This window comes from Nansenia antarctica (genome assembly GCF_963989245.1).
Source record: "Nansenia antarctica genome assembly, chromosome: 19".
Classification (NCBI taxonomy): domain Eukaryota; kingdom Metazoa; phylum Chordata; class Actinopteri; order Argentiniformes; family Microstomatidae; genus Nansenia; species Nansenia antarctica.
This window is the reverse complement of record NC_137692.1, coordinates 17,585,245-17,612,396: the sequence shown is the minus strand read 5'-3', so window position 1 is coordinate 17,612,396 and position 27,152 is coordinate 17,585,245. Positions and strand designations below refer to the sequence as shown.

At 43.2% G+C, this 27,152-nt stretch overlaps 1 protein-coding gene across 1 annotated transcript in view; it reads right to left on the bottom strand.

Moving 5' to 3' along the window:
• LOC308173948 (cone cGMP-specific 3',5'-cyclic phosphodiesterase subunit alpha'-like) overlaps positions 1 to 18,828 on the bottom strand; it is a gene marked incomplete at both ends in the record, with an annotated part of 37,293 nt that extends 18,465 nt beyond the window's left edge. The window contains 11 exons of the mRNA XM_080549001.1: positions 1 to 4; positions 339 to 488; positions 1,615 to 1,662; positions 2,102 to 2,168; positions 3,011 to 3,075; positions 3,718 to 3,792; positions 6,051 to 6,191; positions 6,866 to 6,955; positions 7,681 to 7,833; positions 8,198 to 8,443; positions 18,604 to 18,828. The exon at positions 1 to 4 is cut by the window's left edge and continues 140 nt beyond it. Coding sequence (XP_080405127.1) covers positions 1 to 4; positions 339 to 488; positions 1,615 to 1,662; positions 2,102 to 2,168; positions 3,011 to 3,075; positions 3,718 to 3,792; positions 6,051 to 6,191; positions 6,866 to 6,955; positions 7,681 to 7,833; positions 8,198 to 8,443; positions 18,604 to 18,828 — 1,264 coding nt within the window. The remainder of the gene's footprint in view (positions 5 to 338; positions 489 to 1,614; positions 1,663 to 2,101; positions 2,169 to 3,010; positions 3,076 to 3,717; positions 3,793 to 6,050; positions 6,192 to 6,865; positions 6,956 to 7,680; positions 7,834 to 8,197; positions 8,444 to 18,603) is intronic.
• Between the last annotated feature and the right edge of the window lie 8,324 nt (positions 18,829 to 27,152).

Below are 27,152 nucleotides of genomic sequence, written 5' to 3'. Positions count from 1 at the left end.
GCGCCTGGGAACAGGAAAACAAAGGAGACTGGCCTTTACACACAGCAAACACACAGCAAACACACAGCAAACACACAGCAAACACACAGCAAGCACACAGGAAACACACAGGAAACACACAGGAAACACACAGGAAACACAGCAAACACACAGGAAACACACAGGAAACACACAGGAAACACACAGGAAACACACAGCAAACACAGGAAACACACAGGAGACTGGCCTTTACACACAGCAAACACACAGCAAACACACAGGAAACTCAGCCCAGCCCTGGCCAGTACAGCTCAGCCCAGTACAGCCTAGCTCAGCTCAACCCAGTACGCGTAACGTACTTCTGTGATTTGTTCGTCGTTGTCGTCAAACGGCCGTCCATCCGTCCTGTTGAAGAAGGTGGCGATGCCGACAATCTCCTCCTTCTTGTTGACGATGGGCAGAGACAGGACGTTCTTCATAATCCAGCCGCTCTCGTCCACCGGCCCTTTCTGTGGAGGAACAACCAGGACGATCACACACTATTTATTTTTTTTTATATATATATATATACAGTATGTTACGGTACATGTGGGAATACGGTACATGTGGGAAAACTAGGGTTAGGGTTAGGTGCTAGGGTGACTTGGTACATGCTGGCATGTCTAACCCTAACCCTAACCTTAACCCTAACCCTAACCCTACCCCTAATCCTAACCCTAACCCTAACCGTAGCACCCTAGCACCTAACCCTAACCCTAGTTTTCCCACAAGTACCGTATTCCCACATGTACCGTAACATATATATACTTAAACCTATATCTCACACACCATCTGTAAGAGCAGCGCTTGAATACAGTTGCAGTAACAACACTTTTATCGATGTATTTTTATTCATTGTCTTATTACGTTGTTAAATGTTTATCTATTTATTTCCTATATGTATCTATTCTTGCTATTTTTATTTTTTATTTTTTATTACAATGCTTCTTTTTCTGTATTTCTTTTAATGCTGTATGTAAAGCACTTTGAATTGACCCTGTTGTATGAACTGTGCTATACAAATAAACTTGCCTTGCCTATACACAGTGGGGGAAATAAGTATTGAACACATCAACATTTTGTCCAGTAAATGTAGTTCCAATGAGCCTATTCAAATTTCACTTTAATAGGCTCATTGGAAATACATTTACTGGACAAAATATTGATGTGTTCAATACTTATTTCCCCCACTGTACCTGTATAGTCCCTGCGACATAGCAGCGTCATGTCCAGGGGGTGTACCTGTACATCACGCTGCCTCACGCTACAAAAACAGGATCAGTTCTCAAGGCTACTTATAGGCTATATACAGTATATATATATATAATTATTATTGTATTTATATTATAGATTATTTATATATAATAATCATATTCATAATCATAATAACAACAGCTATTATTATTATTAATATACATAAATCATCTATAATATAAATACAATAATAATTATTATAATTCTTTATTTATCAGTTGTTGTTGTTGTTGTTGTTGTTTTGGGGGGGTAGGGTTATGGGGGTTACAGGGGGTATCAAAGTTTATGCTAACTTATGCTAACTTATGCGTTGATATCAAACAGGAAATGTCATCATTTCACCTGGAAGGCAAAGTACTCATCTGCAGGAGCGTTCATCATGTTGCAGATCTGAGAGGGACAAAACAAGATGGATGAGTCACACACACACACACACACACACACACACACACACACACACTTGTCACACACAGTTTCTGATCTAAACTAAACTGATGTTTACAATACTACCTCTGCACATACTGCATATTGTACACTATATCACTACCATTGTCATGTTCTTATATCACTATTTGCATTAGATGCTAAACTGCATTTTGTTGTATACTACTTGTACTCTTCGATGACAATAAAGTTGAATCTAATCTAATGTATAAAAAAGGTTTACACACATACATACAAACCCTGAATATACAATCATTCCCTCTCTTTCTTTCTCTCTCTTTCTGTTTCTCTCTCTCACACTCTCACCCACACACACACACACACACACACACACACACACACACACACACACACACACACTGGGGAAGGAGAGAGAGGGACCTACCATGCCGTTCTCAGCCACGTAGGAGGGGAGGCCGCTGACTAGGGCCCAGTGGTCTGCAGGGGGCGCTCTGTTAGGAGAGGAGAGGAGAGGAGGGGTCAGTCACTGTGAGGAGAGGAGAGGAGAGGAGAGGAGAGGAGAGGAGAGGAGAGGAGAGGAGAGGAGAGGAGAGGAGAGGAGAGGAGAGGAGGGGTCAGTCACTGTGAGGAGAGGAGAGGAGAGGAGAGATGGGGTCAGTCACTGTGAGGAGAGGAGAGGAGAGGAGAGATGGGGTCAGTCCCTGTGAGGAGAGGAGAGATGAGGAGGGGAGAGGAGAGGAGAGGAGAGGAGAGGAGGGGTCAGTCACTGTGAGAAGAGGAGAGGTGAGGAGGGGAGAGGAGAGGAGAGCAGAGCAGAGCAGAGGAGAGGAGAGGAGAGGAGAGGAGAGGAGAGGAGAGGAGGGGTCAGTCACTGTGAGAAGAGGAGAGGTGAGGAGGGGAGAGGAGAGGAGAGCAGAGCAGAGGAGAGGAGAGGAGAGGAGAGGAGAGGAGAGGAGAGGAGAGGATAGGATAGGAGAGGAGAGGTCAGTCACTGTGAGGAGAGGAGAGGAGAGGAGAGGAGAGGAGAGGGGATCTGCATCTGCTAAATAAGTATAGGTGTCTAAAGTAAGTGAATCAACTATGCATCACCTAACAAAGATAGCACTCTCACACACACACACACACACACACACACACACACAAACACACACCACCCAGCCGCCTGCACACACGTACGCACGCACGCACGTGCACACACACACACACACACACACACACACACCACCTAGCCGCCCGCACACACACACGCACACACACACATACACACACGCACACGCGCACACACACACACACACACACACACACACACACACACACACACATAAACACTCACGGGATGACCTTGATCTCCTCTTTGCCCTCCAACAGATAGTCAATGATCTTGTAGAAGTTCACCTCCTGAACGGGAGGAAACACATTGAAAAAGTTCAAAGCTCAGTTCTCAATTTTAAACGCTGGTGGTGTTTTCTGTGTTTTGAGTGGGGTTGGTCTCCCACGCTTATACTTGTCATTTTTTATTGGATAGCGATAGCAAAGAAAGACAGGGAAGGAAGGAGGAGAGGGAGGGTATGTCAGCAGGGCATGGGCCGGATTCAAACCCACATCCACATGGGAATGTCTATGTGCACTGTAGGTCGAACACTACTACCAGACCACTGGACCACACCAGGCCATAGTACTAGACCACTGGACCACCCCAGGCCATGGTGTTAGACCACTGGACCACCCCAGGTCATGGTACTGATACCAGACCACTGGACCACCCCAGGCCATAGTACTCGACCACTGGACCACCCCAGGCCATGGTGCTAAACCACTGGACCACCCCAGGCCATGGTGCTAAACCACTGGACCACCCCAGGCCATGGTGCTAAACCACTGGACCACCCCAGGTCTATAATGTGTGTATTGTGTTATTCAGACATTGGGTATTAAAGGTATTAAGGGTATTAGGGGGAAAAGGGTATTAAGGGTAATAAGGGTATTAAGGTATAAAGGGTTAGGGTATGAAGGTTTAGGGTATTAAGGTATAAAGCGTACCCGGCCGTCAGGCGTCTTGGGGCCCTTGTACGGCTCCTGGTCTCCCAGTTTGATCGGCCACTCATCAAAGAATTCCTATGGTGGAACAGCAGATGTACAGTTAGGTCCGGAAGTATTTGGACAGTGACACAATTTCCATAATTCTGGCTCTGTACGCCACCACAAGTGATTTGAAGTGCAGACTTTCAGCTTTAATTCAAGGGGTTGAACAAAATTATTGTATGAAATGTTTAGGAATTGCAACCATTTTTACTGTATATACAGTCCCCTATTTTCAGGAGCTCAAAAGTAATTGGACAAATTAACATCATCATAAATAACATTTTCATTTTTACAATTTTCATTTTTTTTGTCGAGAATCCTTTGCAGGCAATGACTACCTGAAGTCTGGAACACATGGACATCACCAAATGCTGGGTTTCCTCCTTTGTGATGCTTTGCCAGGCCTTTACTGCAGCAGTGTTCAGTTGTTGTTTTCTGCCTTTAGTTTTGTCTTCAGAAAGTGAAATGCAAGCTTGATCGGGTTGAGATCTGGTGATTGACTCTGGCCATTGCAGAATATTCCACTTCTTTGCCTTAAAAAACTGGGTTGCTTACGCAGTATGTTTTGGGTCATTGTCCATCTGTATTGTGAAGCACCATCCTATCAAACTTTGCTGAATTTATCTGAATCTGAGCAGACAGTATATCCCTAAACACTTCAGAATTCATCCATCTGCTTCTGTCTTCTGTCACATCATCAATAAACAGTAGTGACCCAGTGCCATTGGAAGCCAGGCATGCCCATGTCATCACACTGCCTCCACCGTGTTTTACAGATGATGTGGTATGCGTCGGATCATGAGCCGTTCCAAGACTTCTCCATACTTTTTTCTTCCCATCATTCTGGTACAGGTTGATCTTAGTTTCATCGGCCCAAAGAATGCAGTTCCAGAACAGGGCTGGCTTTTTTATATATTTTTGGCAAAGTCTAATCTGGCCTTTCTATTCTTGAGGCTTATGAATGGCTTGCACCTTGTGGTGAACCCTCTGTATTTGTTCGTGTGAAGTCTTCCCTTCATGGTACACTTGGATTATCCAAGTTGGATAATGATATGCCTACCTCCTGGAGACTGTTCTTCACTTGGCTGGATGTTGTGAAGGGGTTTTTCTTTACCATGTAAAGGTTCCTGTGATCATCCACCACTCTTGTCTTCCATGGACGTTCAGACCTTTTTGTGGTGCCGAGCTCACCAGTGTTCTTTTTTTCTCAGAATGTACCAAACAGTTAATTTAGCCACTATTAATGTCCCCGCTATCTCTCTGATGGATTTTGTTATTTTTTTTGCAGCCTAAGGATGGCCTGTTTCACTTGCATTGAGAGCTCCGTTGACTGCATGTTGTGCGTATACAGCAACAACTTCCAACTGCAAATGCCACACTTGGAGACCTTTCAACTCAGACCTTTCAACTCAGACCTTTTACCTGCTTAATTGATAAAGAAATAATGAAGGAATAGCCCACACTGGCCCAGGAAACAGCTTTTGAGTCAATTGTCCAATTACTTTTGGTCCCTTGAAAAAGAGGGAGTTACATATTAAAGAGCTGTAATTCCTAAACCCTTCCTTCAATTTGGATGTGAATACCCTTACCCTAAAGCTGAGCTGCACTTTAAGCCCATATTCATGATATAACTGTAACTTGGAGATGTTTTAGTAAACAGTTAAAATAACACAAATTCTGTCTGTGTCCAAATAGATATGGACCTAACTCTATTCATATAGCACAAACGCATCAATGCAAACCCATAGTGCTTTAAATAAAAAATGGTCATCATTTAAAATACAAGCCGGACAAAAGAAAAAGTGCAATAACAATGAAAAAGCTTCAGGTTTAAATCCAATAAATAAAAACAAATCAATCAGTTAAAAACCTAGCCTAAACTGTCAGTATTTAAAATACACTCAATTAAAAGCCGAACAGAACATAAAAGTCTTCTAGCAGGTTCATAAGGCACTAATATGTTTAAGATATATATTGGTCCAACAATCCCACTCAGTTCAAAACACATATCTCATAACATAATGCCCACAGTTCTGTTGAATGAACAATCTGTACTACTGTATGTAGGGATGAATCAGTGACATATATTGTAGTATGTGTTGTGATGGGAGTACACATTCTTTGCACTTTGCACCTTCGGTAACCTCTCCTTCGAGTTTGTTGACTGTGAGTGCAATTTTTGTTTTAAAGACAGTTACCATCGCTGGGAGTGAAATCTGCATGCCGTCAGCCTAAAGATATCTGGATGTGTAAAGCAGGAATATCCTTTCTAAGACATTTCTTGAACCCACCTTTTCTTTGGTCATGTCCAGGAGGGCTACAGAGTACCTCTCACACTTGAGGTAAGTCCTCACTGTGTACAAAGCTTTGTGGAACTGTCTCTCAATATCCGTCAGCTCCTCAAACACTTTGCTGGCCGACCACAGCAACACCTGCAGACGGGTGGAGAAGGGGTGGAAGTCATGACGGAGGCCTTTGTACTTGTATCTTTTGGTCACAGTTTTGTTCATTTTACAAGGCTTGGGGGGCAATGACTGGGGGGCAATGAGAGTTTCATCTTTGAGAGGTGAATATAGGCTTTACATTTACATTTAGGGCATTTAGCAGACACCCTTTGTCCAAAGTGACTTACAACAATAATAAACTTTAATCAAATAAAACAGTACTTGGTCAGGATAAAACAACAGCAACATCATTAAAACATAGGATATAAGACCTGATAAATACAGTGTGTTGACAACAGGACGATCTGACACTAGAAGATTATGTCTTTGTTCCATCTGTTTACCTGACTTCTCTGACAGTAGAATATGTTCTAGATGTTCTTGATGTTCTAGAGATGTTCTAGATGTTCTAAATGTTCTAGATGTTCTAGATGTTCTGAATGTTCTAGAGATGTTCTAGATGTTCTAGACGTTCTAGAGCTGTTCCAGAGATGTTCTAGAGATGTTCTAGATGTTCTAAATGTTCTAGAGAGGTTCTAAATGTTCTAGAGATGTTCTAGATGTTCTAAATGTTCTAGAGAGGTTCTAAATGTTCTAGATGTTCTAGAGATGTTCTAGATGTTCTAGATGTTCCAGATGTTCTAGATGTTCCATCTCTTTACCTGACTTCTTCTGCTCTCCACATCCCACATGTAGGTAGAATGGGCCTGCACAGCAAGCACACTGGCGAAGTTCACATACTTATTGAAGAGCTGAACAGATATGGAGAAAAAACCCAACATTGGTTATTTAAGCAATATCACACGAGAGGGAGTGCTGTTATACTGTGTTTCGGCTTGAGATCTGAAAAGCATTGTTATAACCATTTAGCCAGATGCTTTTATCCAAAGCGACTTACAATTAGAGATTACAGGGACAGTCTCCCTGGAGTAACTTAGGGCTAAGTGCCATAACTCAAGGGGACACTAGTGGTGGTGTTCCCAGGTGGGATTTATTTTTGTTGGTTTGCATTGCGTTGTCATCTTAATGTTTATTTCACCTTTCTTTCATAACTTATTTTCTTTTGCATGATTATTGCTCTTATTTCAGTTTTTCTTTTCTTTATGTGTTCTGAGCAAGCTATGTATCCCTGTGTCTTTTTTCCGTTTTTTTGTGCTATCCTTCCGTTTTGCTCCATGGATATGATTTTGTTTGTAGTTTCTCTTGTCTTATTTACATGTATTACATGTATTAAGTGTTCTTTGTTGTATATTGAACTTTAGCTATTGACGGGAGTGGAACTATGTACAAGCCTTCTGAGCTTCGTTCCCTCCTTGCACTGTTTTTTTTTTAAATCATGTGCTAAATAAATAAAATAAAATAAAATAAACCCTGAAGTAATCCCTTTCGGTAATCATCTCCTAATGAAAACAGCTGCAAACTTGTGTGACGCTCGGCGAAAGTGTTTGGACGATGCGGTCCTGAGTCTCCCACTTACGTCCTCGTCGGTCTTTGAGAACTCCTCAGCCCCTTGCTTGTTCAACGCCATCACCACGGCGATGGGCTCCTTGTTACAGAAGATGGGGGCGGTCAGCATGCTCTTGGTGACGTATTTGGTCTGCTTGTCCACAAAGTCACTGAATTTGGCGTTCTGGAGATTGTAACCCAAAAAATAAAAGATGAGTATTAGAATGAGAAACTACAACAGTAACAGTAACAATACACTACATCTTACTTGTGCTTGGTGACTTATGAAATATGCATCAGAAAACACATAATACAGGTCTTAACTGTGAAAGTTATGCAATTATAACTCCAGCCATAACCCTAGCTCTAGCCCTAACCCTAGCTCCAGGCCTAACCCTAGCTCCAGCCTTAACCCTGGTTCCAGCCCTAACCCTCGCTCCAGGCCTAACCCTAGCTCCAGCCTTAACCCTGGTTCCAGCCCTAACCCTCGCTCCAGGCCTAACCCTAGCTCCAGACTTAACCCTAGCTCCACACACACTTCCACTCACCTTCTTCACATCCGGGATGTTAAAGGACTTCTTGGAGTGCGCCGTCCAGCCGACGATTCCCATGTCCGTGGGGAACACGATCTCCACGTTGGGGTTCACCAGGTTCTTCTCGAACGGAGAGGTGGCCGTCACGTCGAACAGGATGGTGGACAGCTCCGGCGTGCCGTTGCGTGACCTCAGGCCGAAGTAGCTGCAGCGGTCGGCTCGGACCAGCAGGGCCACCCTCTGAAGGACCGTGTGCAAGGACTTGGTGGTGGTGGTTAAAAACGAATATCGTTAGCCTCATATTACACATTACACATTGTTAGTCTCATATTACATATTACATATTACACATTACATATTACACATTGTTAATCTCATATTAGATATTACACATTACACATTGTTAGTCAAGTCATGCTTCAATTGTGGTCAGCCGAGTCATCTTTGTATGTAGTGTCGAAAAATGCCAAAGAGATGACTTGGGCAGATAGTGATTTTGGAATGTAACAAGCATTCTGATGGCATAGGCACATAATGCACAGTGAATCAGCAGTGTTAGGAGAGGAGTAGAGTTAGGCAGAGGTCGGCTCTGACCAGCAGGGCGACCCTTTGGAGGACTGTGTGCAAGGCCTTGGTTGGAGAAAAATATGTTTTCTGTAGGGTCAATTAACTGCATTATAGCTTTATACTAGCTTACCTGATTTTAAGGTAAAAAATATAAGGATACTGGGTGGTAGAATGCACATATTGCACTTCATGAGCACCGCACAATAAACTGCCCCCTCCTTTTTTTACATAATTCATTGCCTTTACATATTGTATTTTATTGTAATGCCAATGGTATTTGTTGTGTAATAGTTCAAGTGTAATAGTACGTGAATGTATGTTTTTAATTTGTATTGCTGTGAATTGTATTGTGTCTCACAACTCCATGTGAGTGGTCCTCAACTTGTTAATGCACCTTTTGTTGCTGTTCTTTATACCATACCTGTTTGTTGAGGAGTGACACATAAATAAAGATATATCTATTGAAGTGTCCCATATCCTCATGCACTTCAATTGAAGTGTCCCATATCCTCATGCACTTCAATTGAAGTGTCCCATAACCTCATGCACTTCAATTGAAGTGTCCCATATCCTCATGTACTTCCATTGAAGTGTCCCATGCACTTCAATTGAAGTGTCCCATATCCTCATGCACTTCAATTGAAGTGTCCCATATCCTCATGCACTTCAATTGAAGTGTCCCATATCCTCATGTACTTCAATTGAAGTGTCCCATATCCTCATGTACTTCCATTGAAGTGTCCCATATCCTCATGTACTTCCATTGAAGTGTCCCATATCCTCATGTACTTCAATTGAAGTGTCCCATATCCTCATGTACTTCCATTGAAGTGTCCCATATCCTCATGTACTTCAATTGAAGTGTCCCATATCCTCATGCACTTCAATTGAAGTGTCCCATATCCTCATGTACTTCAATTGAAGTGTCCCATATCCTCATGTACTTCCATTGAAGTGTCCCATGCACTTCAATTGAAGTGTCCCATATCCTCATGCACTTCAATTGAAGTGTCCCATATCCTCATGCACTTCAATTGAAGTGTCCCATATCCTCATGTACTTCAATTGAAGTGTCCCATATCCTCATGTACTTCCATTGAAGTGTCCCATATCCTCATGTACTTCAATTGAAGTGTCCCATATCCTCATGCACTTCAATTGAAGTGTCCCATATCCTCATGTACTTCAATTGAAGTGTCCCATATCCTCATGTACTTCCATTGAAGTGTCCCATGCACTTCAATTGAAGTGTCCCATATCCTCATGCACTTCAATTGAAGTGTCCCATATCCTCATGCACTTCAATTGAAGTGTCCCATATCCTCATGTACTTCAATTGAAGTGTCCCATATCCTCATGCACTTCAATTGAAGTGTCCCATATCCTCATGCACTTCAATTGAAGTGTCCCATATCCTCATGCACTTCAATTGAAGTGTCCCATATCCTCATGCACTTCAATTGAAGTGTCCCATATCCTCATGCACTTCAATTGAAGTGTCCCATATCCTCATGTACTTCAATTGAAGTGTCCCATATCCTCATGCACTTCAATTGAAGTGTCCCATATCCTCATGCACTTCAATTGAAGTGTCCCATATCCTCATGTACTTCCATTGAAGTGTCCCATATCCTCATGTACTTCAATTGAAGTGTCCCATATCCTCATGCACTTCAATTGAAGTGTCCCATGCACTTCAATTGAAGTGTCCCATATCCTCATGTACTTCCATTGAAGTGTCCCATATCCTCATGTACTTCCATTGAAGTGTCCCATATCCTCATGTACTTCCATTGAAGTGTCCCATATCCTCATGTACTTCAATTGAAGTGTCCCATATCCTCATGTACTTCCATTGAAGTGTCCCATATCCTCATGTACTTCAATTGAAGTGTCCCATATCCTCATGCACTTCAATTGAAGTGTCCCATGCACTTCAATTGAAGTGTCCCATATCCTCATGTACTTCCATTGAAGTGTCCCATATCCTCATGTACTTCCATTGAAGTGTCCCATATCCTCATGTACTTCCATTGAAGTGTCCCATATCCTCATGTACTTCAATTGAAGTGTCCCATATCCTCATGTACTTCCATTGAAGTGTCCCATGCACTTCAATTGAAGTGTCCCATATCCTCATGTACTTCCATTGAAGTGTCCCATATCCTCATGTACTTCAATTGAAGTGTCCCATATCCTCATGCACTTCAATTGAAGTGTCCCATATCCTCATGTACTTCAATTGAAGTGTCCCATATCCTCATGCACTTCAATTGAAGTGTCCCATATCCTCATGCACTTCAATTGAAGTGTCCCATATCCTCATGCACTTCAATTGAAGTGTCCCATATCCTCATGTACTTCAATTGAAGTGTCCCATATCCTCATGTACTTCAATTGAAGTGTCCCATATCCTCATGCACTTCAATTGAAGTGTCCCATATCCTCATGCACTTCAATTGAAGTGTCCCATATCCTCATGTACTTCAATTGAAGTGTCCCATATCCTCATGCACTTCAATTGAAGTGTCCCATATCCTCATGTACTTCCATTGAAGTGTCCCATGCACTTCAATTGAAGTGTCCCATATCCTCATGCACTTCAATTGAAGTGTCCCATATCCTCATGCACTTCAATTGAAGTGTCCCATATCCTCATGTACTTCAATTGAAGTGTCCCATATCCTCATGTACTTCCATTGAAGTGTCCCATATCCTCATGTACTTCAATTGAAGTGTCCCATATCCTCATGTACTTCCATTGAAGTGTCCCATATCCTCATGTACTTCAATTGAAGTGTCCCATATCCTCATGCACTTCAATTGAAGTGTCCCATATCCTCATGTACTTCCATTGAAGTGTCCCATGCACTTCAATTGAAGTGTCCCATATCCTCATGCACTTCAATTGAAGTGTCCCATATCCTCATGCACTTCAATTGAAGTGTCCCATATCCTCATGTACTTCAATTGAAGTGTCCCATATCCTCATGTACTTCCATTGAAGTGTCCCATATCCTCATGTACTTCAATTGAAGTGTCCCATATCTTCATGCACTTCAATTGAAGTGTCCCATATCCTCATGTACTTCAATTGAAGTGTCCCATATCCTCATGTACTTCCATTGAAGTGTCCCATGCACTTCAATTGAAGTGTCCCATATCCTCATGCACTTCAATTGAAGTGTCCCATATCCTCATGCACTTCAATTGAAGTGTCCCATATCCTCATGTACTTCAATTGAAGTGTCCCATATCCTCATGCACTTCAATTGAAGTGTCCCATATCCTCATGCACTTCAATTGAAGTGTCCCATATCCTCATGCACTTCAATTGAAGTGTCCCATATCCTCATGCACTTCAATTGAAGTGTCCCATATCCTCATGCACTTCAATTGAAGTGTCCCATATCCTCATGTACTTCAATTGAAGTGTCCCATATCCTCATGCACTTCAATTGAAGTGTCCCATATCCTCATGCACTTCAATTGAAGTGTCCCATATCCTCATGCACTTCAATTGAAGTGTCCCATATCCTCATGCACTTCAATTGAAGTGTCCCATATCCTCATGCACTTCAATTGAAGTGTCCCATATCCTCATGCACTTCAATTGAAGTGTCCCATATCCTCATGTACTTCAATTGAAGTGTCCCATATCCTCATGCACTTCAATTGAAGTGTCCCATATCCTCATGCACTTCAATTGAAGTGTCCCATATCCTCATGCACTTCAATTGAAGTGTCCCATATCCTCATGTACTTCCATTGAAGTGTCCCATATCCTCATGTACTTCAATTGAAGTGTCCCATATCCTCATGCACTTCAATTGAAGTGTCCCATATCCTCATGCACTTCAATTGAAGTGTCCCATATCCTCATGCACTTCAATTGAAGTGTCCCATATCCTCATGCACTTCAATTGAAGTGTCCCATATCCTCATGCACTTCAATTGAAGTGTCCCATATCCTCATGTACTTCAATTGAAGTGTCCCATATCCTCATGTACTTCAATTGAAGTGTCCCATATCCTCATGCACTTCAATTGAAGTGTCCCATATCCTCATGCACTTCAATTGAAGTGTCCCATATCCTCATGCACTTCAATTGAAGTGTCCCATATCCTCATGCACTTCAATTGAAGTGTCCCATATCCTCATGCACTTCAATTGAAGTGTCCCATATCCTCATGCACTTCAATTGAAGTGTCCCATATCCTCATGCACTTCAATTGAAGTGTCCCATATCCTCATGCACTTCAATTGAAGTGTCCCATATCCTCATGCACTTCAATTGAAGTGTCCCATATCCTCATGTACTTCCATTGAAGTGTCCCATGCACTTCAATTGAAGTGTCCCATATCCTCATGCACTTCAATTGAAGTGTCCCATATCCTCATGCACTTCAATTGAAGTGTCCCATATCCTCATGCACTTCAATTGAAGTGTCCCATATCCTCATGCACTTCAATTGAAGTGTCCCATATCCTCATGCACTTCAATTGAAGTGTCCCATATCCTCATGCACTTCAATTGAAGTGTCCCATATCCTCATGTACTTCAATTGAAGTGTCCCATATCCTCATGCACTTCAATTGAAGTGTCCCATATCCTCATGCACTTCAATTGAAGTGTCCCATATCCTCATGCACTTCAATTGAAGTGTCCCATATCCTCATGCACTTCAATTGAAGTGTCCCATATCCTCATGCACTTCAATTGAAGTGTCCCATATCCTCATGCACTTCAATTGAAGTGTCCCATATCCTCATGTACTTCAATTGAAGTGTCCCATGCACTTCAATTGAAGTGTCCCATATCCTCATGTACTTCCATTGAAGTGTCCCATATCCTCATGTACTTCAATTGAAGTGTCCCATATCCTCATGCACTTCAATTGAAGTGTCCCATATCCTCATGCACTTCAATTGAAGTGTCCCATGCACTTCAATTGAAGTGTCCCATATCCTCATGTACTTCCATTGAAGTGTCCCATATCCTCATGTACTTCCATTGAAGTGTCCCATATCCTCATGTACTTCCATTGAAGTGTCCCATATCCTCATGTACTTCAATTGAAGTGTCCCATATCCTCATGTACTTCCATTGAAGTGTCCCATGCACTTCAATTGAAGTGTCCCATATCCTCATGCACTTCAATTGAAGTGTCCCATATCCTCATGCACTTCAATTGAAGTGTCCCATATCCTCATGCACTTCAATTGAAGTGTCCCATATCCTCATGTACTTCAATTGAAGTGTCCCATATCCTCATGCACTTCAATTGAAGTGTCCCATATCCTCATGCACTTCAATTGAAGTGTCCCATATCCTCATGTACTTCAATTGAAGTGTCCCATATCCTCATGCACTTCAATTGAAGTGTCCCATATCCTCATGTACTTCCATTGAAGTGTCCCATGCACTTCAATTGAAGTGTCCCATATCCTCATGCACTTCAATTGAAGTGTCCCATATCCTCATGCACTTCAATTGAAGTGTCCCATATCCTCATGCACTTCAATTGAAGTGTCCCATATCCTCATGCACTTCAATTGAAGTGTCCCATATCCTCATGTACTTCAATTGAAGTGTCCCATATCCTCATGTACTTCAATTGAAGTGTCCCATATCCTCATGCACTTCAATTGAAGTGTCCCATATCCTCATGTACTTCCATTGAAGTGTCCCATGTCCTCATGCACTTCAATTGAAGTGTCCCATATCCTCATGTACTTCCATTGAAGTGTCCCATGCACTTCAATTGAAGTGTCCCATATCCTCATGCACTTCAATTGAAGTGTCCCATATCCTCATGCACTTCAATTGAAGTGTCCCATATCCTCATGTACTTCAATTGAAGTGTCCCATATCCTCATGCACTTCAATTGAAGTGTCCCATATCCTCATGCACTTCAATTGAAGTGTCCCATATCCTCATGCACTTCAATTGAAGTGTCCCATATCCTCATGCACTTCAATTGAAGTGTCCCATATCCTCATGCACTTCAATTGAAGTGTCCCATATCCTCATGCACTTCAATTGAAGTGTCCCATATCCTCATGCACTTCAATTGAAGTGTCCCATATCCTCATGCACTTCAATTGAAGTGTCCCATATCCTCATGTACTTCAATTGAAGTGTCCCATATCCTCATGCACTTCAATTGAAGTGTCCCATGCACTTCAATTGAAGTGTCCCATATCCTCATGTACTTCCATTGAAGTGTCCCATATCCTCATGTACTTCAATTGAAGTGTCCCATATCCTCATGCACTTCAATTGAAGTGTCCCATGCACTTCAATTGAAGTGTCCCATATCCTCATGTACTTCCATTGAAGTGTCCCATATCCTCATGTACTTCCATTGAAGTGTCCCATATCCTCATGTACTTCCATTGAAGTGTCCCATATCCTCATGTACTTCAATTGAAGTGTCCCATATCCTCATGTACTTCCATTGAAGTGTCCCATGCACTTCAATTGAAGTGTCCCATATCCTCATGCACTTCAATTGAAGTGTCCCATATCCTCATGCACTTCAATTGAAGTGTCCCATATCCTCATGTACTTCAATTGAAGTGTCCCATATCCTCATGCACTTCAATTGAAGTGTCCCATATCCTCATGCACTTCAATTGAAGTGTCCCATATCCTCATGCACTTCAATTGAAGTGTCCCATATCCTCATGCACTTCAATTGAAGTGTCCCATATCCTCATGCACTTCAATTGAAGTGTCCCATATCCTCATGCACTTCAATTGAAGTGTCCCATATCCTCATGTACTTCAATTGAAGTGTCCCATATCCTCATGCACTTCAATTGAAGTGTCCCATATCCTCATGCACTTCAATTGAAGTGTCCCATATCCTCATGCACTTCAATTGAAGTGTCCCATATCCTCATGCACTTCAATTGAAGTGTCCCATATCCTCATGCACTTCAATTGAAGTGTCCCATATCCTCATGCACTTCAATTGAAGTGTCCCATATCCTCATGCACTTCAATTGAAGTGTCCCATATCCTCATGCACTTCAATTGAAGTGTCCCATATCCTCATGCACTTCAATTGAAGTGTCCCATATCCTCATGCACTTCAATTGAAGTGTCCCATATCCTCATGCACTTCAATTGAAGTGTCCCATATCCTCATGTACTTCAATTGAAGTGTCCCATGCACTTCAATTGAAGTGTCCCATATCCTCATGTACTTCAATTGAAGTGTCCCATATCCTCATGCACTTCAATTGAAGTGTCCCATATCCTCATGCACTTCCATTGAAGTGTCCCATATCCTCATGCACTTCAATTGAAGTGTCCCATATCCTCATGCACTTCAATTGAAGTGTCCCATATCCTCATGTACTTCAATTGAAGTGTCCCATATCCTCATGCACTTCAATTGAAGTGTCCCATATCCTCATGTACTTCAATTGAAGTGTCCCATATCCTCATGTACTTCCATTGAAGTGTCCCATATCCTCATGTACTTCAATTGAAGTGTCCCATATCCTCATGCACTTCAATTAGGGGTGCAACGGTTCTCGGTTTTTTTACGGACGGTACGGTTTGCGTTCCACGGCTCAATTCACTAGTGAACCGTGACGGTTTTCGGTTTTCGTTATTTTTTATTTATTTATTTATTTTTATTTTTTTTACCTTTATTTTACCAGGAAGTCACATTGAGATTAAAACCTCTTTTACAAGAGAGACCTGGCCAAGACAGGGTCAAAATAGTAGCTTAAAAAACAGTTCAGATAACAAGACAGGACATAAGACAGTGGCAACAATACAATAGACAAACAATGGTAGGGGTATTTACAAGGTGATTAAAACATTGAGAAGTCTAACCAAAGCAGGTACAGCGAGCGGTGACCACATCCTTTAATCTACGCTTTAAGATACTTGTGGAAATAAGGGCCTCTAATTTAAAAGTAGTCTGTAGGTCATTCCAAGACCAAGGGCCATAATAAGACAAGCTTGCCCTTCCAACATTGTTCATGATAAGTGGCACCTTGTATTGTAGCCATCTACGAGACCTGAGACCCGAGCCACTCGGTATAGGGATGAACTTCAGGCCCAGATAATTCGGTAAGAAGCCAGAGATGATTTTAAACACAAGAGTGTACCAGTGTTGGAGCCTTCTGACAGAAAGAGATGGCCATCCAACCAGACTATACAGTGTACAGTAATGGGTCCTGAAGGCACTATTGGTGATGTATCTTAGAACCGAATGATACAGGGGGTCTAGCTTGGATAAAGTGGACAGAGAAGCAAACCTATATACTGTATCACCATAATCCAATTGTGAAAGGAAAAGGGCGGAGACAAGACGTTTTCTGGAAGCCAAGGAAAAGCAAGATTTAAATCTATACAGGAAGCCCACTGTACGCTTAAGCTTTATGGCGAGAAGATCAATTTGGCCGCGTTCGTAAATTTGCTCTGAGAGCGCCGGAGCGTCCACGTGAATGCCTCGAACGCGGCCTTTGGTCAGAGGTCGAGTTGGTCTGGAACGTTTGTTTCTGAACCGAACCGTACCGAAAACCGTGACCCAAAATACCGAACCGTACCGAACCGTGGGCCAACTGAACCGTTGCACCCCTAATATCTATCTACTGTATCTATCTATGTAGGAAAAGTCATGAAAGGAGGTTCCTGAAATTTGATCGAGTGCAAATATATATATATTTTTTTTACTCACTTGGTCAAATGACCCCAGTCATTGTAGTGGTTAAAAATGAACATCATTAGCCTCGTAGCATAATTACCTAAGACATGCTTCACTTGTAGTCAGCCGAGCCATCTTTGTATGTAGTGTCAAAAAATGTCAAAGAGATGACTTGGGCAGATAGTGATTTTGGAATGTAAACAAGCATTCGGATAGGCTGATGGCATAGGCAATAAGGCACAGTGAATCAGCAGTGTTAGGAGAGTAGAGTTAGGCAGATATCTCGATTTGGCCAAAATATGACTTAGGCAATTATGCTATGAGGCTAACGATGTGAGATGTTTTTCAATCAAAGGTCGTTCTCTAAGTGAAGGAGAGTTTATAAGAGACATGTTCTTCTTTCTTGCTTGTTCATATTGGGCAATCAAGCATTCTTCTCTGGGGAGGGGAACGGTGGAGGGGCAGGGAGATGGGGACAGGGAGGGGGGGGGGAGGGGGGGGGGGTTCCTGTAGTTGTGTCACATTTTGAATAGGAAGCATGAGATAATGTGGGGGGAAAGGGCATAGGCAGCCCTTGGGTCTTATATAATCATCATCATCATCATCATCATCATCATAATAATCATAATAATAATACATTGTATTATTTTTTTAATAAAAAAAATTATTTGATGAGAAGCATGAGTGGAGAACAGAGTTTAACATTAGCCGATCTGCATTCACCATTTTCTTTTTTCTTTTTTTCTTTTTCTCCATTTTTATTTGTATAGCACTTTTCCCGCAAACGTTGCAGCTCAAAGTGCTCCAATCATTCTATAATCATCATTTACTTATTTAGTCATTTAAAGGTAATATTAAAAAGATGGGTTTTTAGTCTTGACTTGAACATATTTGCTGAGGTTGCATCCCTAATGTAAACTGGCAGTGCATTCCACAATTTGGGTGCATAAAATGAGAATGCAGCCTCACCAAATCTCTTATTTTGTACACTAGGAGACGACTATAAAGGCTTAGAAAACTGCGTGAGCAGGTCAGATATCGATTCTCATATGCTATCCATGTGGTAACAGATTATTTGAATAAAAGGCCTCCTTAAGCCAGTTAACTCAAGCTCTCTTATCTGTGCTTTTTATAATTACATCTACTCAATCGACTAAGAATCAATTTAAATCCACAACACCTTCTCCACCACCGTGGGGGGCCCCTGAATCTCCTTGAGCATGCCGAACAGGAAGTTCGCCTCCTGGATCTCCGTGGCCTCCTTGAAGGAGGAGGCGTCCGTCACCCGGACCTCGTTGGCGAAGGCGGCGTTGATCACGTCCGCCTTCAGCTTCCTGTCGTAGTACTCCTTGGCCAGCTGGGGGTTGTTGTCCAGGAACTTCTCCACGCTATCCTTGTCGGCCATTTTGTTGTCTTTTTTTGGTTTGGGTTTATTTTTCTTCCACTTATTATATTATCCACCCTGTCTCTCCTCGGATGGGAGGGAAGATGGAAGTTCAGTGTGTGTCTGTCTGTGGCTCCTTACTGCCTGCCTGCTCCCTAAATCCCCAGCTCAGCAAAGAGGACCAAAGACCCAGCCTCCTCCAGTCTGGGCCCTACTCCTCCCCACCAGAAGGTAGCTAGTGGCTTACTGGGGGGTAAGGGGATCCGGAGGTGCCCGCTAATGACCCCTCCTGACGCATAAGTCATAAACCCCACCTGAGCTTTCTTAACCTGTAAATCCAACCCCCCCTCCGCATTTCAGAAAGGCCGCCAATCCTATCACAGGTAATGACAGTTGAGTTATGACAGGTACAGCTATGACTGAGAGAGAGAGAGAGAGGGAGAGAGAGAGAGCGACAGAGAGAGAGAGAGAGAGAGAGAGAGAGAGACCGAGAGAGTGAGAGAGAGAGACAGAGAGAGAGAGAGACAGAGAGAGAGAGAGAGAGAGAGAGAGAGAGAGATACAGATACAGATACAGAATACTTTATTTATTCCCGAAGGGCAATTCAGTTTCCACAGTTCATGGCCACAAACACACGATCACACAACAAAACACTCATCACTGGAGCTCAGCACCCAGTCCACGGTTCACAAGTGCAAGTCCAACAGTTCAAGTTTAAGAACAGTTCAAGAGATACATAAAAAGTGCATAAAAAGTGCATAGGAGATGGCAGGACCATATCTTTCCCTGTTGGGTCTAGTAAGTAAGTAAAGCATTATTTATATAGCGCCTTTCGTACTACTCATTTAGCAGCCGAATGGCTGAAGCAATAACATATTTGGCATAACGGTTTGTCCTTCTGGGGGGCGCCCAGAAGAGGGAGAGAGAGAGACAGACAGACAGACAGACAAACAGATAGACAGACAGAACTGAGATTTCCCAGTAGACACGGTACATAATAAAGCTGTATTAGAATATGTTGAAAATCATTGATCGGTTCCTGCACCAGAAGCAACATAGGCAAGAGGAAGCGAGATCTCTGTACTCGCCCTGGTGACTGAGGAGAATACCTCATTCAGTAGATGCCCTAAAGAGCCCTGGTTGGCAGCTTCAGTCTGAGGGGTGGGGGGGGGGGGGGGGGGTATTGGAGGAAGAGCAACCCTGTGGAACAGAGCATGCAGACACCTTGCACACAGACAGACTCTACTGTTATACAGCTGTCTCAGAGACGTTGGACACAGACACACTCTGCTCTCTCAGAGGCCTTGGACACAGACACACTCTAGTTAACTATAACACTACATTACATTGTCAGCAGGCTCACAAAACAAGCTGTGTTAGTTGACTAACGATGTGTCTTTGATTTTCAACAACGCTGAAATGTACCGGTATTTGCCTTTTTCGAAAGAAAAGTCTGATCATTACATCGGATCCCGACATGAGGACCAGATGATCAGACTGTCATATGTGTGCAAAACGTCCTGAGTGGTATAGACAGGCGTACACAGACCTACTGTCTATAAAAATACATTTTTAATAAACAAAGCGTGTGATTATTGGTCTGTTTGTTTTTACAAACATTTACTGTAGGTGTTTTGCCTCCGCAGGGCTCTCAGCTGGAACAGTGTTTAGTAGCAGGTTGGCCATCAGCACAGCTGTGATACTCACCACCTGAGGTGACCCACAATACTGAGACAGAAGGACAGCTCTGTGAGCGCGCGCTGACACTGTGCGTGTGTGTGTGTGTGTGTGTGTGCATGTAGGAGAGGGAGGAGAGCCTCTGTGTGTGTGTGTGTGTGTGTGTGTGTGTGTGTATGCCTGTGTGTGTGTGTGAGTGTGTGCGTGCGTGCGTGCGTGCGTGCGTGCGTGCGTGCGTGCGTGCGTGCGTGCGTGTGTGTGTGCGCGTGTGTGGTGGTCTAATTCTAGCAGAGGTCAGGCAGCTCTGATCCCAGCAGGGATGTGTGTTCCCTTCGCTGGCTCGGCTCCGCTTAGCCAAAGTCCATTCCAGGCGCGTTAGTAACAACGTATATACACTGGTACCGCCCGATATAGGCCTGGTTAATCACTGCTCTGGGTGTAATTCCCTCGTCGGCAACGGGAGCAGGGCTCCAAGCGCGCCCAGATTCGGTTTGCAAAGAACGACCACATTCCAACAATGGACACTAGGTAAAGGCCAGGCTGAAAAGGTGTGTCGCCCCCCCCCCCACCCCCACCCCCCACCCCCCCCCAAGATAGCGGCTAAACACAGACGCAGTACCTGCAATCTCACATGCCATATCGGGTAGAGCAGCGCTTGAATACAGTTGCAGTACTAACAAACAACTATGTACTAACAAATATCCTTTTATTCATTGTCTTATTATGTTGTTAAATGTTTATCTATTTATAATACATTTTTATATATACAGTATATAAAAATAGATATATACGTATGTATCTATTCTTGCCATTTGTATTTGTATTTTTTTATTTTGTATTACTATCCTTCTTTTTCTGTATTTCTTTTAACGCTGTATGTAAAGCACTTTGAATTGCCCCTGTTGTATGAAATGTGCTACACAAATAAACGTGCCTGGCCTTGCCTTGCCTTGTTGCTTTGACCTAGGGGTGGGCATCGACGATCGATAATTGATCGATAAGGATCTTGGTCGATCACAAAATAAAACATTTGGTCGATCACAAAAAAAAAAAAAAATTTTTTTTTTTTTTGTGATCGACCAAATGTTTTATTTTGTGATCGACCAAGATCCTTATCGATCAATTATCGATCAATTATCGATCGTCGATGCCCACCCCTACTTGACCCACATCCTAATCCCCAGTCAGTGGCAGGCGCTGGCGCTGGCTGCCTCTTGAATGAAGCAAGTTGATCTTATTACACACGGCCTCTTTTATTGAGCCAACATGCCCAGGGTGTGTCAGCAGCAATCACATTAACACAGTCTCTTCCCAGGGGGGTGATCAAGGGATGCCTGGAGTCAACGGGTCAGGGTCGGGGTGACTGCTAACCCATTCAGCTGGACACCCGAGAGGGTGAAGGTTCACCGTGTGGATAGATAGACAGAGAGAGAGAGAGAGAGAGGTAGGTAGGTAGGTAGAGAGGGAGAGAGAGGTATGTAGGTAGGTAGGTAGAGAGAGAGAGAGAGAGAGAGAGAGAGAGAGAGATAGGTAGGTAGGTAGAGAGAGAGAGAGAGAGAGAGAGAGAGAGAGAGAGAAAGAGGGGTAGGTAGGTAGGTAGAGAGAGAGAGAGAGAGAGAGAGAGAGAGGGAGAGGTAGGTAGATAGAGAGAGAGAGAGAGAACATTGCTTTGGCAATGTAAATGTATGTTTCCCATGCCAATAAAGCACTTTGAAAGGTAGGTTAGGTAGGTAGGTAGAGAGAGAGTGAGAGAGAGAGAGAGAGAGAGAGAGAGAGAGAGAGAGAGAGAGAGAGAGAGAGAGATGAATCGGGATAATCCTAATGTTCGACGAAGCTGTTTGTAAAACACCAGGTTCTGAAAGGGTCAGGTTTGCGTCATATTACCGGCTTCTTATAATGCAGTTAGCCCCCGGGTCAAGCACCAGGTGTCACAGTCCTTTTAAAGCCTGTAGTCTTGAGCAAAGGTCTTCACCTCCCCCATCCCTCCTCCATCCCTCCTCCATCCCTCCCCCATCCCACCCAAAGCAATGCAAATCCCCTGCTGTAAATAGTATGGAGCCAGGATTTACTCATACAATCTTATTTTAACTATTGATCTGGTTTGAAGAGCATAAGCAGCTCACCTCACAAACAACAACAACAACATGAATTGACAATAGAATGACGTCGACTTCTGAAACATGACGGCGTTTAATGTTTCAGATGTCTATTTTATTCTATTATTCTTTCGTCACTATCTTTATCTATCTCTCTATCTGTTTATCTGTTTATCTATCTATCTATCTATCTATCTACATACCTATCTATCTACATACCTATCTATCTACCTCTGTCTGTCTGTCTGTCTGTCTGTCTGTCTGTCTGTCTGTCTATCTATCTGAACAGGTCTTCAAACTCTCAAAAGAGTCAACAGTTTCAGCAGACCCAGCGAACCACGTTTAGTCTGTACACTCTGTTATCGAGCAAGCTCCGAAAGCGTTTAGTGCAAAAAACGCTGAATGAACAAAAGGCCTTGGTGAGACCAGTCACAGCCAGCCCACTGCCCACCAGAGGGACTCTGACCTCTGGGAACCTCTTGTTTTGACAGTTTGTCGCGCCCCCTCTGATGGCGGACGTCCCGGCAGTGCGTGGCCCCACGGCCCACGGCCCGGTCTCACCCTCTGAATGGGTCTCGTTGTTGCCGCTGGGTGTGAGAGTGTCCGACTGTTTTGAGCAGCAGCACGTTACCATGCCAACAGCACACGTGTTCCCGTGGCGGCAGCACAGCCTTCCGCCTACCTTGTTGTTGTTGTTGTTGCTCTTCTTTTTGGACGCCATGGCTTCGACGTTACAACCTCTTCTGAATGCTAGCAACTTAAACAGGGTTACTTACTCCTATTTAGCAACATGTGGTGGTGGTAATATGAGGAGATAAATGGACTGCACATCAACATTTTGCCCAGTAAATATATTTACAACGAGCCTATTCAAGTGAAATGCACCAGACTTTGGTATTAACTCAAACAATCCAGACAAAAAATCGAAACATTTAAGTCCATATGTAAATAAAGTTATGTGTAATAAAGTGGAATGAAACAGGAAAAAAGTATGGAACACACTAACTGAAATTAATTCAATACTTAGTGGAGAAGCCTTTGTTTGTAATGACAGCTTCAAGGCGCTTTCTGTATGAAGTAACTAATCGCCCGCAGTATTCAGGTGTGATTATGTGCCCATTCCTCTACACAGATTGTCTTTAAATCTTGAAGATTGCGGGGGGGCCCTCTTGTGAATCTGGATCTTCAGATGCTTCCACAAATGTTCAATTGGTTTTAAGTCAGGTGATTGACTGGGCCATTCCAACAAGTTGATTTTCTTTCTCTGAAACCTATTGCGAGTTTCCTTTGCTGTATGCTTTGGATCGTTGTCCTGCTGGAAGGTCCACCCACGTCTCATCCTCAGCATCCTGGTGGATGGCAGCAGGTTCATCAAGAATCTCTCTGTACATGGCTCCATTCATTGTTCCTTCAATGGTATGAAGTCAATTCCTTCAATTTTGGTCTCATCTGACCAGAGTACATGCTCCCAGTAGTTCACTGGCTTGTCCAAATGTTGTTTGGCAAACCTTAAACAACCTTCAACATGTCTTTTTTTCAGTAGTGGAGTCTTGCGGGCTGAGCGTGCACAGAGGCCATGGCGGTGGAGTGCATTGCCTACTGTCCTTTCTGTCACAGTTGTACCTGCTACCTCAAGTCTTTCTGGAGCTCTTTCCTAGTGGTCCTTGGCTCTTTGGCTACTCTTCTAAGTATCCCTCTGACTCCCTGATCAGAAATCTTGCGAGGGGCTCCTGTGCGTGGCCGGTTGAATAATGCCCCCAATGGTGCTTACTGGAAGATTCAGAAGTTGTGAAATACGTCTGTAGCGAATTCCATTTCCATGTTTTGCAACAATCTGGTTTGCGAAGGTCTTGAGACAGCTCTTTGTTTTTACCCATCATTAGATGTTTGTTGTGTGGCACCATGGTAACAAAAACAACCTTTTATAGCCCATCAATACATTCTAACCCAGCTAACATTAGCACAGATTGAAGGTAGAGTTGCCTCCTAATTAGTTATGGTTTTCAGCTGGTTCCTTGCCTTTCCTTGCTGTCGTGTCTTAGGCTACGTTCGCACGGCAGGTCTGGATGCTCAATTCCGAATTTTTACACAGATCCGATTTTTTGGTTTGGCGGTTCACATGACTTTTAGAATGTGACCTATATTTGACCTACATTGACTAGTGTGAACATTCCACGGCCCTGAACAGACCGGCATGCGCAGAAGGACAATAACAATGACGTCAGGATGTCACGCGCACTGTTTACAGAAGTAACCATGGATAATAATAACCAGGGACGGCTGGGGGCCATTCCACTAAAGGTGGCTTAGTATATCAGCGATTGAAAGAAATCAGGCGATCAGGCAACTCGGGATTGGAATTCAAGCCTCAGGTGATTCCTCGAACGAGGAAACATGTTTATTGACTTTATTTATTATTTATTATTATTATTTATTTATTATTGATGTTTATTGAGGAAACATGTTTATTGACTGGGCAACACAGTGTAAAAATACACAGCTTCATAAAATAAACCAGAAACACTCATTCTGCAGTCTGCACGTTTTATTCTGATATTAACCACCCACAAACCATATTACTGCATAAGCAACCACACAGGGGAAATACAGTATCAATGGAGCAGTACATTTCAGGAACATTTCAGAACTTTAGGAGTTGTTTTAACTTGAACTCTCTTAGATTATATTCAAGCCGATCAGCTACAGTGTTTGAAGTCATAAAGAAACATGTCACGTTCATGTTGTTGATCTCATTTGCATACTCACGCTACGTTCATGTCTATAAATGTTAGAGAGAGAGACAGACAGACAGAGAGAGAGAATGAGAGACAGAGACAGAGAGAGAGAGAGAAAGAGAGAGAGAGAGACAGAGAGAGAATGAGAGAGAGAGAGAGGATATATGGGATTTCTCCCAAGATAGAGGCTATTTATTTGTCGTAAGACCACACCTGTCTTGGGCCTACTGTACACTTTCAGCCACACAGACAGAGGCTTCTCTCCCATCAGAGCCGGAGTCCAGGGGAGGCTGGTGGAGACACACACCAGTAGGACATAATGGTAGCACGTGTCTGACACAACTCCTAATTGGGTTCCATACATTACCATGGGCCTGTCCTCCGATTTCTACCTCCACCAGCCTCCCCTGGTACAGTACTACTCTATCCTAATCTGAACAAGTCTACAGTAACCATGTGGTCCTCCGCAGCCAATCAGTGTCATTTCAGAAATTCTGTTGTTTACTAGAGCAGACCCCCCCCCCCCCCCTTGTGCCAATCAGGGGGGTATTCCATCAACGTCGCTAAAGGAAAATCCAGGCTTATTTTGATCATTCTCACGAGACTTCATCAAAATAAGCCTGGATTGTCCTTTAGCAACATTGATGGAATAGCCCCCTGTGTAATGTTGTAAATGGTGGACCTCTACGGTAAGATCAGAATCTGAATCTGAATCCTTTTTATTGCCAAGTATATTTGTACATACAGGAAATTGACTTATTTAGGACATAAATATAAAAACAACAATATAATAAACAACAATATAAACATGCGAACATGAGCCTAATGTATGCTTTCAGCCTATCAATCAAGATCAACATGGATGGAGTGGGTATAGAGCCGGTGTGTGTGTGTGTGTGTGTGTGTTTCATTGTGCATGTCTGGACACACTCTCCTCTCAGCATGGTAAGACATGTGTGTAGGGTTGGGTACCGAAAATCGGTACCGGTAGGTACCGGTTACTTTACATTCGGTATGTACCCGTACCGAATCGCAAAGGAGATTTCGGTGCCTCATTTCGGTACTTTTCTATCTCGCGACGTCACATCGCCTGTTAAATTTCCACTCAGTGAAAGCAGCGAGTACGGAAGGATAACGAGAAGGTTGCTAATAGCAACTTCCGCTAGCGGGTTGGCGTAACGCGACGCTCGACTTATGGGTGCGTTCCGTAAAGTCGTTCTGGAATTCTGATCACCACTCGTGGAATGCCTTCTGTCCAATCAAATGACTTGCTCCCCTTATGACGTCGGGCCCAGTGTGCGCTGCGACGCTCTCAGAGCGAGTTTACGAACGCAAGCCTTTGATTGGACAGTGCACTCCAGGATTCGACGCGTCTGTTGATGACATTGTGCGGATGTGTGGCTGCGTCTCTGCGAGGAGGACAACATGATCAGGGATCTCTTGATATTCGGGTACTGTCCTTATCCTACTACTGTGTCTGAAAAATGAATCGTCATGTCAACATGGACCAGAGAGGGGGAGGGGAGTAGTAGCTGAGCGGCAACAGAGTTTGGATTTTGACGAGGCGGAGGGCTCCAGTTTATCAGAGTTATATTTCCTCTCGGTCTTCTTGGTTCTGGGGGCTATGCAGGCCTCTTCACTAGATCCCTTTTCTAAGAATATTCTGATGTCCTTGAGGGGCTGCCGAACAAGTGTGTACTCGTATTCGACATCAGTACCAACGATAGGCACCCCCAGCTTAATGGAGTCCCCAAGGCTCAGGATTTTTATTTTCATTTATTTTAATTTGAGTGTATATTTAACTAATATATATTGTGCCTCAGCAATAAAAAAGTGA